This window comes from Chelonoidis abingdonii, chromosome 2, assembly GCF_003597395.2.
Source record: "Chelonoidis abingdonii isolate Lonesome George chromosome 2, CheloAbing_2.0, whole genome shotgun sequence".
Taxonomy (NCBI): Eukaryota; Metazoa; Chordata; order Testudines; family Testudinidae; genus Chelonoidis; species Chelonoidis abingdonii.
Window position 1 is genome coordinate 17395024 of NC_133770.1, and position 16383 is coordinate 17411406.

General features: G+C 44.0%; 1 protein-coding gene across 6 annotated transcripts in view; it reads right to left on the minus strand.

The window, feature by feature from the left end:
• The window catches only part of PRKAG2 (protein kinase AMP-activated non-catalytic subunit gamma 2), a 403677-nt gene that overhangs the window by 220891 nt on the left and 166403 nt on the right, over positions 1-16383 (minus strand). The window contains exon 1 of one of the 6 annotated variants that reach the window (XM_075062185.1): positions 5136-5617. The exons of the other annotated variants lie outside the window; for them this stretch is intronic. Within the exon in view, the coding sequence (XP_074918286.1) occupies positions 5136-5229 (94 nt within the window). The 5' untranslated portion in view covers positions 5230-5617. Of the gene's footprint in view, positions 1-5135; positions 5618-16383 lie in introns of those variants that run through there. 6 annotated transcript variants of the gene reach the window in all.

A 16383-nucleotide genomic window follows, 5' to 3' on the forward strand; every position in this document is an offset into this window, starting at 1 on the left:
ATAACCAACAAAATATCAACCGCTAAACCATCTAACCTCCTCAATTTCTCCAACTCACTAGCATACTTCAACACCCACCCATGGGAGGCCTCCTGATTGCAGAGATGAAGAACCTATGGGGTCAAAGGCACTGGTGGGATTGGGCAAAACATAGTACCCCAGAGAAGGGGCCTCCTGTCAGGTAAGGGGTCCTCCCGTCAGGTAAGGGGTCCTCCCCCTTCCCAAAAGAACAATGAGAACACACACCCTTTAGATGAAGAGCTCCTAGTCAGATAAGTGGATTTCATAAGCAACAGAGAGACAACCAGACACTAAGCCAAACCTACGATCAGATGGCTAAGGCCAATGGTGAAGTAGAGGACCATCAGCTGTTAAAACAATGTCCCCACTTTGAACTTACAGGAGAACAGTTATATCGCCTGGAGCGTGACCACTGAACCAAAGAGATAAAAATACAGCTCCCTGTGCCGAGAAGATATCAAAGAGAAGCATTTTGGCTTTCTCACTCAATCCTATGCACGGAGCACATGGGTGGGTAAGATCCTTGAGTGGGAGATGAATAAGTTCTGTTGGCCGGGAATGCACAAGGAAGTCAAGGACACTGAAAGAGATGCTGAGGAAACTTGTTAAGTTTCAGCCTATGCCTCTTGAAAGTTACAAAAGCAAATCTCAAGGTCACAGCCCAGATACAGAGGTGAGGAACATACAGCACCCTAGCAGGCAGATGTTTAGATTTAGCTGGTGGATTTCCAAATGAATAGTTGGGACCCATTGCCTTGGAAGGAGACAGCGCTCCCGATTTGTGCTCCCTACAACGGCACTAAGAGCCGAGATGCTTCTGTGTTGGGCACTTACGAAGTTTGACAGGGCAGGAAAACTCCTATTCAATCTTTTGCATGTGTTGTTCAACCCTTCACTGAACAGATGGTGTCCTTTAAAGGGCAGGGATATTAGCCTCATCTTGGCTGAAAACTGTCCCCTTGGGAAAAGCAACAGAGCTGATCTATTTACAACGCTGCAGGCTGTATCAAGAGCTGACAATCAATGATGTAACTGACAGATAGGTTGGGGGGAGGCAGTCACTGATTTCCTTAAGCGGGTGAGCCAAAAGCAGGGTGAAGGATAGTTCAATGGTTTGAGCATTGGCTTGCTAAACCCAGAGTTGTGAGTTCAATCTTTGAAGGGGCCACTTAGGGATCTGGGGCAAAATCAGTACTTGGTCCTGCTAGTGAAGGCAGGGGGTTGGACTCAATGACTCCTCAGGGTCCCTTCCAGTTCTATGAAATAGGTATATCTCCGTTTTTTTAAATTTTATTTTCTTACAGCTACATGCCTCACAGCTGCCAAAATCATCTCCCTTTCCCAGTACTTGGAGCGTATCTCTGCACTGCCTTCCCTTTTTCCTATGCATAAAGTTGCAGTGTCTCCTCTTCACTCACATGTCATTCACTCCCAATGCTCTGTCCAACCGTCTATACCAGGGGTCGGCAACCTTTCAGAAGTGTTGTGCCGAGTCTTCATTCATTCACTCTGATTTAAGGTTCTGCATGCCAGTAATACATTTTAATGTTCTTAGAAGGTCTCTTTCTACAAGTCTATAACATACAACAATAGTTTAGTTATATGTAAAGTAAATAAGGTTTTTAAAATGTTTAAGAAGCTTCATTTAAAATTAAATAAAATGCAGAGCCCTCCAGACTGGTGGCCAGGACCCGGGCACTGTGAGTGCCACTGAAAATCAGCTCACATGCCACCTTCGGCACCCGTGCCATAGGTTGCCTACCCCTACTCTATCCTGACTGCTCCCTTTAGCTGCATGTGCCAATTGTGGTCCATGCGCTAACCCCTTTGTACTGCTCACTTGGCACAAAGGGATTTTAAAGCTGATCTAAATGGGGAACCAGCAATCCCCCAATTCTCTCTCTGCTTCCATTCACTAGACAAGACCCTCATTATGCCCTTCTCTCAGCCTAGAAGAAGATGCTTAGGCCTATTCTGGGGTTTAGCTTGAATGATGCACATAAGAAAAGGCTCAATAATCTTAGCTGTAGGAGCCCCAAAGGTGGATTCTGTAATGAGGCAAGATGCCCCAGCTTATGATGGCCAGAGGCCTCTCTTCTTTCTTTAAAGCATTTTATGAGTAGAGGTCAAGGAAAATCAGAAAGTCTGAGTTCCGTTAGTTCAGAACAAGAGGAGTGGTGGCAGAATACAGCACACTGACAGCTGGCCTGGAAAACGATACATTTGTAACCCTGTGGCCTTTTCCACCTCTACTTAGAAAATGAGGCGGGAAAAGAGGCTGATCCTTGTGTGTCTGAACAATCACAGCATAAGAAAAAATGAGTGGCTTGAGGTGGTGAGCAGGGCATGCCTTGCGTGAACCCCATTAACACCAACAGTATTTGCATAGCTACACCCACATCACACTGCTCTGAAAGCGCAGGGATATATTTCTAAAATTAATTCTTGCTCCCTGACAGCAGAAGCAGCTCAAGAGAATGCACCAGTCTGCATTACTGCACCTGACGGGCCACCACAGGTGTTTGTTACAAATGTTCTTACAAAAAACAAACACTGGGTCCGGTCCTAAAAGCTCTTCAACACCCTCGATTGCCATGAGAGCTGATGGTGCTCAGTGCCTCTCAGGATGAGTTTAGTACAGGCCAGTGCTTTATAAACATAAAGTCCTTTTGGTAAAGTTTAATTCAGAAAATAATGCGAGCTTTTTAATAAATTAACCCATTCTGAAGAAAAAGACATTCGCACACATTAACCTGCTTCCAGAAAAGAATCCAGATTCCAGAAAAGAATCCAGATTACAACAGTGGCAGCTACTCTGAGGAAGCCAGAATAACATATACATCTGATCTTTATTTTCCTACCCTTGTGACCTGAGGTCAGGTTTTGGAAAAACACCTGCAACTCATTCATGATACAAATGTGAGCAATGGTTTTGAATACTGCAGATGGAAATTCTGCATAGTAAATAAGCATCTAATTCTGTCTCTACACCACCAGGGTGGGCTACACGGCAAGATTAATGAGAGCAATTATGATCGGAAATTAGAACGGACAGCTATTGTTTTACAGCCTGCACAACTCATAGCACTGAGGAACATCATGCTCTTTCATACCCACAGAAACCTTTCAGTTCACTTTAGTTAGACGGGAGAGGGACTAAGGAATAAGGAGGTAAATGTTTATGTACTTTTCCCTTTTGACTGTTTCATAAGAAAACCATACTGGGTCAGACCAATGGTCCATTTAGCCTAGTACCCTCTCTTCTGATAGTGGCCAATGCGAGGGGTTTCAGAGGGAATGTACAGAATAGGCAATCACTGAGTGATCCATCACCTGTCATCCAGTCCCAGCTTCTAGCAACAAGAGGCTAGGGACTCCCAGAGCATGGGGTTGTGTCCCTGACCATCTTGGCTAAAAACCATTGATGGACCTATCCTCCATTCTCTTATCTAATTCTTTTTTGAACCTCCATTTCTGTAACACTTGTGATTTACAATGTTTTTATAGCAATTGTTGTTGTTGCAGGTTGAATTATTTCCTGCACAGGGGAGGATTAATGTTGGGTGCTTGCACCTGGGGCCTACATTCAGAGGAAGTGTAGATGCTCCAGTATGTCTGGGTATAGCAAGTGGTGCTGCTGGCCAGCCAACTGCTGCAGAAACAAGACTTCAGGTGCCCCCCAGAACGTTCCATGGACCCTGAACACCCTATGTCACAATGTCAGCCAAGGGAAAATGGGGAGGCAGTGGCTGGCATTGTCATAGATCAGACTCAGCCACACTGCTGCCTGTCAGTTGTTGATCTGGGTCCTTTGTGGCCCTAATGTACCTTTATTCCTGCATAAGGGGGCAATGTTAGCTGTCTCTTTACTAGATCACACATTTTACCCCACTATGAAATTCTCAAGGCTTAGATCTCCTTTGATTTACACTGATACTTCACAATATTCAACACTGCAACAGAGAAAACAAGGAATACCAATGGCAAGAGAAAGACTTTAAAAACAGAGCAAATTAATTGAAAAAAACACCTTGAAGTTTGTTTAAGTTTATTGACAAGAGTAAATGATGCTGAAAAATAGTTACTAAAACTGGATGCACTTCCATATACACCCACAAGGCCCATTTCTTCTCTCATACTAGTTTTATACCAGTGTCACTCCAATGCAGTTTCTCCTGAATTATACCAGTATGAGAGAAGAATCAGGCCAGGGTTATTAACCAGTCAGACATACTGAACTCTGTACTTATCTTATTGATTCAGTGTGACAGTGACACTGTTTTTAAGTGCCATAGTGCCAGGTCAGTATCTCTCTTTTTTCTCATCAGAATTGTGCTTTACTGGAAAGTACATAGTGCACAACAATACCACCACCAGGTGATACATGAAATTCATTCCCATTACTCAATCAAAGCTTTCTGCTGTTCATCAGACAGAAATCAGCAGAGGCGCTATTCTGTTCTCAGGAAACACATGTGATGCTTCATCCGACGTCAGAATACCCCATGCTTCCTGGCCAATTCAGCCTTACCTGAAATTTGCTTCCCAGTGCAATTCCCAAACAGAACTCAGCTCTTGTTCCATGATTAACCTGTTTTAAGTGACCTAATGAAGGCTGGTCTTTAACAAACGGTGAAATATAAGTGTACTGGAAATTGCAGGGGATACTTGAAAGATGTGGTTTAAAACAGCAGTTGCCTATGGGAGGTAGCACTTAGTTTGAAGATTCTTATATTTCCCTTTTTAACTACCAATTATATTATTTAAATATTTACTAACTTAGCACTTCATTTAATTCTCTTTAAAGTAAGAGAATCCTAGTTTGAAATTTACAGTCAGCAGGCCTGCCAGGATATATTTCACACAGTTTAATCTCAATACTGTAAAGCAACTTTGAAAAAAAATCATTTTGGAAGATTAGTTCCTTATAGATTTTTAGATGTATACTAAAGGCATTCACTTAAGGTTTCCCATCAAGTACAAAACACTGTATAAACATCCCCATTAATATCTACCCACAACAGAAGGTTGCTCTTTTTTTTTGTATACAGCCACAATGCCTGCTCCCAAAAAAGAATTAATCCTCATATTGAGGGGTAACAGAAGTTCCCTACCTAAAAGGCCATGAGGTTCAGATTTGCGCCTCTCAGAGCTTCTGCCCTGGTCCTTTTGTTTCTTGCTTCCTCTAAGACTGCCAAAACGCTTCATGAGCTGCAGCAGGCACCAAACCAATAGCAGCCGTCAATCATACCAGGTATCGGAGAAGAAGAAAGAGCAGATCTGATCAAAAGGTGATGGGGGGCAGGAAAATAAGTCAGTTAAAATTGAAATGCAGGGGCAAAAAGTAAGATATTCCAAAAAGTCATCTGAAACAATGTGCGGCTATGAAAAGCTTCAGCTTCTGAATTTGTGAAAGAGACTTCAGACCACGTCTTAATGACAAAAAGATCCAGAAAGAGTAGCTGAACTTTGCCCAAAGCAGTTCCGATCTTAATTCTTACTGTACAGTAACTATTCTGAAAATATCTGTGGATACCAGGAGAATTTCAAAAGCCTGTACAGCTTGCAGTGGCAGTTCTTATCCTTAAGCAGTCAGAAAGCTTCAGAGGCTGAAACAGAATTTCACCAGTGGATCAGCTTATGTAGAAGAGGTCAGTAACTAGCTGATAAGCTCCCCTTTTTAAAAAATACTAAATATGCAAAGGAGGCACAAGTCCTCTTGAAGGGAATTGTCATGTGCAGTTCTGCATGATGTCTCTTTAAAAAGACTGTAAAAGGAAACCACCCCTGTACAGACAATTCTTGGCACCAATTGGTCAGAGCACATTCACATTATGACATGACATCACACAACTATTTTGATTCATGTGTCCTAAGTCTTTGGAGGGACAGAATCATACGGCTGCCTATTGATGAGCTAAGAAGTGACAGGCTCCTTGAGGACGAACAGCTAATGGATTAATGGGGAATGAGGCCTTGCCAGTTCCTTAAAAGGAAGGTGGTCATCTTTTGGAAACTAGAGACAGAGCTGCAGGTAGACATTTCTGTAGCAACTTGCACTCACTCCAAATATCCTTGTACTGCACAAAAGGAAATGGTTCTGATAGATTGCCCACATTCAGCCAGTGCCCTGCTCTCTGCAAAGCAAAGGGGGCTTATGACAACTGTTTCCAACACAGATTACTTTAATTGAAATCTACCTTGCAAAACTTTTTAAACAAAAATTATAAAACAATGCAAAGCAGAAATCTCAAACCTGTAAGGGCTCTTATCCAGAGTAATTACCACACACATTTATTAGATTAGGATCTGGGATTCCAGATTTAGACAATTATTTTAGGAATGGGCTGGACATTCTGGGCTAGGTCCTCAGTTGGAGTAAATCTGGGATCTGGTCCAACGTTTCAATCTGCTTTGAATGCCAATCATAGAATATCAGGGTTGGAAGGGACCTCAGGATATCATCTAGTCCAACCCCCTGCTCAAAGCAGGACCAATCCCCAGACAGATTTTTGCCCCAGATCCCTACATGGCCCCCTCAAGGACTGAATTCACAAACCTGGATTTAGCAGGCCAAGGCTCAAACCACTGAGCTATCCCTCCCCTTCCCATTGTCTTCAGGATTACAGTGAATGCTTGGTTAAAAAACAAATTCCATGATGTTCAAAGTATCGGGGGTAGCCAGGTAAGTCTGGATCTGTAAAAAGCAACAGACTCTCCTGTGGCACCTTACAGACTTACAAAATGTAATGGAGCATAAGCTTTCGTGGGTAAATACCCACTTCATGATGTTCAAAGGTACTGAATACCCACAGCTCCCATAGATTTCACTGGAATTTATGAGCACTGAGCACTTTCAAAAATCAGATGCTACATGAATAATGAGAAGTTGCCACACCTCATTCTCCTGCATAAGGGAGAGGAGAGGAGAGGAGAAATGGCCATTGATACTGCCAGGGAGTCTCTCCTGTCAAGTCATTATGGGGGAATTGCTATTGTCACAGCAAGGTCACAATCCATTTAAGTGCTGACTGACTCTCAGCATCTATCTGACTCTTAGCATCCACAGAAACAGAGTGTGACACACATCTCCAGCCCAAGAAAGCAGTGGGGACCTAACAATCCTTCTGCTGAATCCTACCAAATTCCTCTTCGCTCTGTGGCTTCTGACATCGCAGGGCATGCCATGTTTCAGAACCCTCAGAGTCAATTCTTACACACTCCGAGATTCAGAGGCATGGTGCACACTGGATCATCAACACTCAAGGGGTCCCAGAGCACATGGGAATCAGAATTAATTAAGCTACAGAGATCCAGGTGAGGCTTCTAGGTCCTGGTGACACAAAAGAACTGGAGTGCCCCCCCTCATCCATTGTAAAGGAAACTTGGAAAAAGAGAACACATGGCAGGCACCCTTGGTTCTCCCTCCCACACTTCTTTACAAAATCAAAGGAATTATTAACAAAAAGCTTCATTAACTTCAAACTAAAGCTGCCCTATAGTCGAATACTGAATTTAAATATTGTACTCAAAGTTGTTCACAACTCTACCCCTCTCTACTTGTCCTCCCATCTCTTATGTCAAAACACCTTCCCTCACCCCTTCTGCTCTGCCAGTTATGCCAGCCTTGTCAGTCTCTCACACAATGATCTCAGTATTTTCCAGCAATGCTGCTCTTTATGCATGGAATACCCTCGCTGAATTATTCAGTATGGCCACTGCCCTCTCCTCCAAATCTTTCCCTGAGGCCCACCTTTCACAGAATTGCAGGACTGGAAGGGACCTCAAGAGGTCTTCTAGTCCAGTCCCTTGCACTCAAGGCAGGACTATGTATTATCTAGAGACCATCCCTGACAGGTGTTTGTCTAACCTGCTCTTAAAAATCTCCAATGACTGAGATTCCACAACTTTCCTAGGCAATTTATTCTGGTGCTCATCCACCCTGACACTTAGGAGGTATTTCCTGATGTCCAGCCTAAACCGCCCTTACTGCAATTTAAGCCCATTGCTTCTTGCCCTATTCTCAAAGGTTAAGAAGAACAATTTTTCCTCTCTCCTCCTTGTAACAACCTTTCATGTACTTGAAAACTGGTATCATATCCCCCCTTAATCTTCTCTTCTCCAAACTAAACAGATCCAATGTTTTCAATCTTCCCTCATAGGTCATGTGTTCTAGATCTTTAATAATTTTTATTATTATTAATTATTGTTATTGCTTTCTTCAGTTTGTCCACATCTTTCCTGAAATGTGACACCCAGAACTAGACACAATATTCCAGCTGAGGCATAATCAACGCAGAATAGAGCAGAAAAATTGCTTCTTGTGTCTTGCTTAAAACACTCCTGCTAATACATCCCAGAATGATGTTTGCTTTTTTCCCCCCCAACAGTGTTACACTGTTGACTCTCATTTAGCTTATGATCCCCCATGACACCCAGATCCTCTTCCGCGGTACTCCTTCCTAGGCACTCATTTCCCGTTATGTACGATTGTTCCTTCCTAAGTGAAGTACTTTGCATTTGTCCTTATTGAATGTCCCATCCTTACCCTGTAAGACCTTTAAACAATGTTCAAGTGGTACACATTCATGCTTAAAAAAGACAAGTCAATTGGAGATGCATGTGAGTTTCTGGGAATAGAATTTGGCCCAGTAACTTTACAAGGAATAGAGGGCAAGAGAAGAAGAGAGAGAAAGCTAAGAAAACAGCCAGTAAATAAGCATCTGAAATTCCCTTCCCCCAGCTGCAAAATAAATGAGCCTCACTACAAAACCACTGTTAACTACATCTCCACTCTACTCTCCCCACAGCAGCATTTTCTCTTTCTTCTGCACTACTGTGACCACTGAGAATGACTTAATGTCATTAGAAAGAAAAAAATTTAAATCCCTTTTTAATGAGATAGAAATTGGTATCCCTTCAGTGCAGAAACAATATTCTCATACCCCTGTTTGGCAGGCGCCAAGAATAAATACACACTGATGACCTTTCCAAGCAGGCCACTGCACCAAAGGGGCTCATTTCCTGTTGTCAAGAATGGCAGCCAGGCTCTACAGGTTTTACATACTGCTACTAGAAAATGAGACAATGCTGTGTAACAACAGACTTTCATGGTAATTTGTTAGAAAATAGTAAGTGCTGGGAGTGCAATCGCTTTGGCTCCTGTAGCTGATGTTTTAACAACTGATACTGCACCTGTACATCTGATTTCACATCTGTGTTAACAAGTTCTGTGGAAACATCTGAAAAAAATAATAAAAAGCCAGGCTTATTGGAGCTGTATTAGGACGGCCAAAGTTCTGGCGGCCTGAAACTGAAATCTCCTCTAAACAGTGATGTAAATACTTGGTCAAGTAGTTTTTAGGTTCCCAGATGTAAGTTATACCATGTTCTGTCTCCAGGGATATCTATCATTTTTTTAAAAAGCCTAATGCAACTGATCCTGAGCCTTGTGGAGCACCCAGACCTCCAGCTGCTCTCAAAGGAAGTTGAGGGTGCTGATGTGCAGACTCAGGTCAAAGATAAAAAGATATTTTTCAAGAATTAAATTAATCACAAAGCTGTGGGTTTTTTGGTGAGAGGGGCAACAGTGTGTGTGAAATTCTTCACCGCAATGAGGGACACTTGACCACAAGAGCACTGGGCAAACAAATTAGATCCACCCAGTGAGACAGACTACGAACCAGTTTCATTTCATATAATTAATTTCACTCTGTTAGTACTTCCTGCCCACCCCCTTCTCAAGACTCTTCATGTCTCCATCCTGGTCCCTTCCCTGTTCTGCCTCTGTACCTTACCCTGATTTGACTTCCTCTATTCTCATGGTTTTAATGACCATCACTACGCTGACAACTCTTCAGTTTACCTCTGCCCCGTCCAATCTCTCTGCCTGGGCTCACTGTCAGATCTGCAGCTGTCTCTTTGACACCTCTTCCTGGATGACTGTGCTGTCAACTCAAAACACTACATGCCTAAAACAGAACTCCTCGTCTTTCCCCTCGCTGCCCAAATTCTCCCCCCACACACCCTCTTCTATATCCCACCAACCTCCTTGTGCCTCAGACTCACAACTACAATATGTCCCCTGGCACCTCTCCATCCGTCACCACTCATACCCCATTAGGCTGCTGCTAAATCTTTCATTTCTTCCTCTACCTCTCCCATATCAATCATTTCTCTCCTTCACTGCTGCCAACCCTCTCACCCAGGCCCTGGTACTCTCCTGCTTAGACTACTGCAACTCCTGTCCTCTGGCATGCCCGACTCCCACTTTGCTCCCCATTCCAGTCTATCCAAAATGATGCCACTAAGTAAACTTGTCTCTCTTTCCGGCCAATCTGACCTTGTCAGCCCCACACTCTCAGAGTCTCTTCCCTGGCATCAAATTCAAACTCCTTCCCATCTTCAAGGCTTTGCACACATGCTGTCTTCCTCTCTCCTTTTGTCGCATGTCACTCTTATGATGTGCTTCTGCTTCCCTTCACACACCCTTTGTGTCCCTCTCCCATAAACAGGGCCCTACATATAATTATGCAGACATGAAGAATAATGTAATTATCTATTTTTCCCAAATATGCTGCATATTTGTAATCCAGGTGCCAGGGCTGGTGCAAGGATGTTTCGCGCCCTAGGCGAATTTTCCACCTTGTGCCCCTCCCCCCGTTCCCGACCCCCCGCACCTGAGGACCCCCTCCCCCCGCCATAAGCAGATTTCCCCCCTTCCGCCCCCCCCCTAGGGCACCTTTCCCCGCCCCAGCTCACCCCTGCTCCTTCCTCCCACCCTTAAGCACCACACATCGCTAGCTTCATCGTTCTCCCACCTCCCAGGCTTGCGGACCGCCCAATCAGGCTTAGGTGCTGCAGTCTGGAGGCAGGGAGAAGTGAAGCAGCGACAGCGTGCTCGGGGTAGAGGTGGAGCAGGGGTGAGCTGGGGCAGGGAGTTCCCCTGCGTGCTGCCTCTCCACCCCTTACTTGCTGCAGGCGGCCCTCCCCGCGGTCTCCTGCCCCAGCTCCCTCCACCTAAATGCCAGCAGCGACCGGGCCGCTGAAGATCCGGCCACCGCGGTCGCTGCCGAAGAAAATGGAGCCCCCCAAATCCCAGCGCCCTAGGTCTCCTAAATGGTTGCACCGGCCCTGCCAGGTACTAAACTTATTTATTTTACTGAGTCTCCAGCCCTTATGGTTGCAAAGACAAATTTAATAATGAGAATTGAATGTAATCTTTGCAGGGATGTCTGACTGAAGAGGAACTCTGTGTAAGCTCGAAAGCTTCTCTCTCTCACCAACAGAAGCTGGTCCAGTAAAATGATATTAACTCACCGACTTTGAGTCTCTACAGAGAGAACATGAAACAACAGCTTTAATATCCACAAACTTCTCTATTCATCTCAGTGCAGGGTTAACTCTGGACCCTGAGGCCTTGTCTACACTACGGGGGGAGAGCGATCTAACTTATGCAACTTCAGCTATGTAAATAACGTAGCTGAATCAACATACTTAGATCTACTTACCACAGGGTCCACATTATGCTTTGTCGATGGGAGATGATCTCCTGTCAACTCCCCTGGCACTTCTTGTTCAGGTGGAGTACAGGAGTTGACAGGAGAGCGATCTGCAGTCGATTTAGCGGGTCTTCACTAGACCCACTAAATCAACTGCCAATGCATCTAACGCCATGCATCAATCCCCCAGTAAGTGTAGACAAGCCCTGATGTAAATATTTTAAGTACCAACGTTGTTAACTATTTCACAGCTGACCATTTTACCAGAAACATCAAGCTGATGCACTTTTCCCTTTTGGTTAGATGTAGTAGCAAAGCTACTGACTCAGTTACATGCTCTCAAGGTTTGCTGGGGTGAAATGTTTTCCCATTATCCACTTTTGCCTGTATGATGGCCTCTCTAGGGGAGGTCTGAAGCACAATGATGGGGCACTGGCACTGCTTGTGTTTTTGCTGTAGGTAAGCAGAGGACTTCAGTCTGCAGTGTCAGGAACTAGCTTCACAAAAACTGGTTTTGAAAAATATGAAACCTAAATTAAGATGTAATAATTTTTTTAAATACCTAAAATGTGTTCTAACCTCCCCAGCTCACTCTGTAAATTATTGCTACATTAAATCCTGACACCTCTGGGATGTTTCTTAAACCCACCTTTCCCAGGGATTTAAGATGGAGCACAAGGAATATCAATAACTTTCATGGGAATAGTGAGTACTGGTGTAATGGTGATTTCTAGTAACACAAATACTGCATTCCTGCTTTACACATTAAGGACAACGAGTAAGGACTGCAGGATTTGCATCCATAACAAATCATCATTTTTTAGCATCTGATTAGTAAACTATGCAGCATATTTCTGCAGCAATCACACATGCTTTTTACCCACAAAAAGAATGTTATTAATGTCTAAGCAGAGCTGTTACTACATACTGATCAATCAGGCTGCATTTGATCTGATAATCACATCAAGTCTATTCTGACAAACAAAATCAAAAAGGCAGTTAGGAGTTTTTAGCTAATGAGGAACGTATCCAGAGAAAGGTTTTACACAAATTAATAGACACAGAAAAATTCTTATAGAGAAACTTTTTCTTTCTCTCTTCCCTTTCTTCTCATTGCTTCCCCCACCTGCACTTGGAACAGCCAGACTTATCTGGCCACTGCACAATTCCATAAATCAGACTCATTGGGCACTGCAGAGCAAAGCATTCCCCTCCGTTCGAATGGCTGGAAAAGGCTTTCAGACAACACTGAACGGAAAAAAAAATGAAACTTAGAGATGGCTCATAGTGGAAAGGTGTGATTTATGCCCATAGCCTCACAATTCCTGGTGTGACAATGGGCACACCAAAGTGGAGGAGACTTAGCATCACTATCCCACAGTTCAGGGCAGGGAATACCTTATCCAACAGATACTACCAGAATACTATAGGGAATAACCTAACTGAAATGAAATTGGACAGGACACTGGGAGTGATCTTCCATCCCTGTAGTAAGTGCCATGGGAACTTTAATCTTCAAAAAAAAGTCAGTAACTTGGTTTTACTGTAACACAAAGATGAAATCAACTAGCATGCATTGTCCTTAACAGAGGACTATGGTACTCGTTCTTTATTGACTTGGAGAGAAGATGAACACATACTGAATTACCAACACCACTATATTACAAACATGCTACTCTAATACCTAGCTATTTCCCATTAAACGACTAACCAGGCTCATAGTGCTTAGCTTTGCAGCCCAAGTTGATAAGCCACAAGGTGGTGGTGGTAGCAACATAGCTTAACACAAATTCAGTGTAGTTTTAACCATGGAGTTGAAAAAATTATCACAAAATCTAGTCATAAAAAACAGACGTTAAAAGTAATTTCAGATTATACACCTGCCCCCCTACTAATTATTGTGGTATTAGAATCACTTGCCCTGTTTTCAAAGGATTTTTTCTCCCCTATTTCTATGTGAAAGACCTACATAAACAGGAAAAACTGACTATACAGGAGAACCAGAGCAACAGACTATGCAAAGGGCTACGAAATGCACACAGTAAGCAAACTGGAAAAGATGTTTTTCTCTAATCTTTTGAGTGACAATGATCTTGTGTCCTCTGGAACAATAAGTAAAAAAAAAAAAAAAAAATCAGACAAGTGTGATTTTTAAGTTCACAATATCTCCTTAGTATTTTATCATGGACCGGCACTATGGCACTGGGGTATATAAATACACACACACAAGATAGTATGCCACAATAGACAGCAACAGTTGCCCCCTTCTATTAGCCGTCCATGCCCACCAGAAAGAAAAAACTCCAGTGATAGTCCAGTGAAGAAAAGAAAAGAAGAACCATGCTCTGAAGATATAAATCTTTAGAAGCAGAGTGGATACAAGTCAATGATTCATGTTTTTTAAAATCAGATTTTCTTGATTGAAATCTGCTTAAATTAAATATTTTTCTTTTTAAAAATAAACCTATTTAAAATTAAATCTGACATCATGACTAAGGCTACGTTTTAGTCATGGATATTTTTAGTAAAAGTAATGGACAGGTCATGGGCAGCAAACAAAAATTCATGCCCTATGACCTGTCCATGACTTTTACTATATACCCCTTACTAAAAACTGGGCAGGGGCTCATGGGTGCTCTAGCAGGGATGGTCTGGGAGTGACACAGGTGCTAGGGGAGATGGTCCAGGCCCCTGCTGGTGCCGGGGGGAACGGGCAGTGGCGCACACCCTGGGACCCCTGCTGGTGCTGGCAGGTGGGTGGGCAGCAGCACACTGCCTGGGACCCCAGCTGGTGGGGGGCGAGGGTTGACAGGGGCTCCCTACCTAGCTCCGGGTGTCCCTGCAGCTCCTAGGTGGCAGAGGGGCCAGGGGTCTCCGCGCGCTGCTCCCACCACAAGCACCAGCTGTGCAGCCCCCATTGGCCAGGAACCGCAGCCAATGGGAGCGGAGGGTGTGGGAAGCCCGGGAAGCCCCCTGACCCCTCCGCCTAGGAGCTGCAGGACCATGCCAGTGGGAGCCAGGGAGCCCCCCACCCCTAGGTAAGCTCCCCTCAGTACCGCCCCAATCCCCGCCCCTACCCCTGATCCCCTCCCACACACCCAAACTGTTGCTGCCCGGCTTGGGCAGCCCTTGAGCCAGCACCAGCCACTGCAGAAGTCACGGAGGTCACAGAAAGTCACAGAATCTGTGACTTCCACAACAGACTTGTAGCCTAAATCATGACAACCTATTTTTAAGGCCTAAACTTACTACAATCTTTAAAAATCATTTAAATTAAACAAAAAAGTGATATTCAAGTAGTAATTATTTGCTGCTGAGGTTTTAAAGAAAGTCAAACTACTGAACTAGCGGAATTCACTGGCTAAGCACCTGGAACCAGAGTTAAAGTGTTAAATCAGCTTTTGATAGCAATAGCCTCTTCTGCAGACGCAGAAAGAATATTTTCTTCACTTCAGTTTATTCAACTAGTTCAGTTTAGTGATTAGCTCATTCAAAATTGAGAAACCAACTGGGAGTTGAAAAAGCAGGAAAACTTGTTTTTCTCTTCCAATCTGTGACTTGGACTCCAATCTGTGCTCCTCTCGTGAGCACCTCCTGTCATGTTGTTGCAATCCCGAACTCTTAATCTCTACTCCTGGTGGCTGTAGCCCTCATCAGGTGTGTCTTCAATGACTCAGCCCTCCAGCTACATCACACACACTCTAAAATTGACAAACCCCTTCCAGAGTTAAAAAAATCCTACAAAGACCATCACTGTGTCCTTGCTGGCATTTGCAGCCCTGTCTCTGGGCTCAGTCCTCGTTCCCTTCTGGGCTAGTTTTAAGTCTGTTCCTTCACTGTTATGGAGCACTGGCCCCTGGCCTTTCTCCTTGGAGACTCTTTGTCCTCGGTGGTTCTCTGGTGTTCCATCTCTCCAGCCAGGTCACTATTCCACTTCAGTCCCCTTCCAGGGGGTCGTGACCAGGAGTTCACTCAACAGTCTGTCTGCCCTTATCAGGGTCTTCAGCCCTGTCCCTGAGCCCTTTAAATCCCAGTCCTTTGCTTGGGCTTCTAAATGAGCCTTATCTCCTTCTTGGGACATAGGCTACTTCCCCAGTGGTTGGTGGGGGGACTCAGGCTCACCTACTACTCTGGATCCCAACCCAGCAACCCTATAAACAGCAGCCATGTGCTCCTTCCATTAATAGTTGCTGCTGCATTCGCTGGGCTGCTTCCCACATAGCTCTTACCTCAGGGCTGATGTTCTCAACTCCTCTTCCTTCTCACTGAGTGACAATGTCACCAGAACTCTCTTCTGGTTCTTCCTGGAGCTCCAGTGACCAGCAGGGAGCACCCTTCCTTGCTTCTCTGGTCCCAGTCCAGAACTGACTTGCTCAGGCCCTGCAGCTCTTTTAAACTGATTCCACTGCGCTCTGATTGGCTGCTCACTTCAGCCTTTCTAGGCAGGCCTGGAGGACCCACTTCCCTTCCTAGGATAGGGTGTGGTAGGACCTTGAGGCTTCCAGCAGGGGTTCAAAGGGCATGGTACACCCAGTCACACAATCTATGAATAAAAACTAAGTGTGAGATCTACTAGTTCTAAAATACCGAAGAACCTGGTAACCAGAAAACAATCAGTTCAATTCACTACCTACAGAAAAGACTTCCTTTGTTTAATAAATCTAAATGCAAAACGTTTTGATAAACTTACTTATTTTCCTTACGTATCCAGCACATTTAAGGTTGTTTTACTTAACTAATAAAAGCTCTTTTAAATGATGTTTTTTGAGCATTTTGATTGAATTACAATTTCCCTCCAAATGGAGCTTGACACAAAACACAAGTAAAAAATTGATCATTATCTAGTAAATAAGAATGTCAT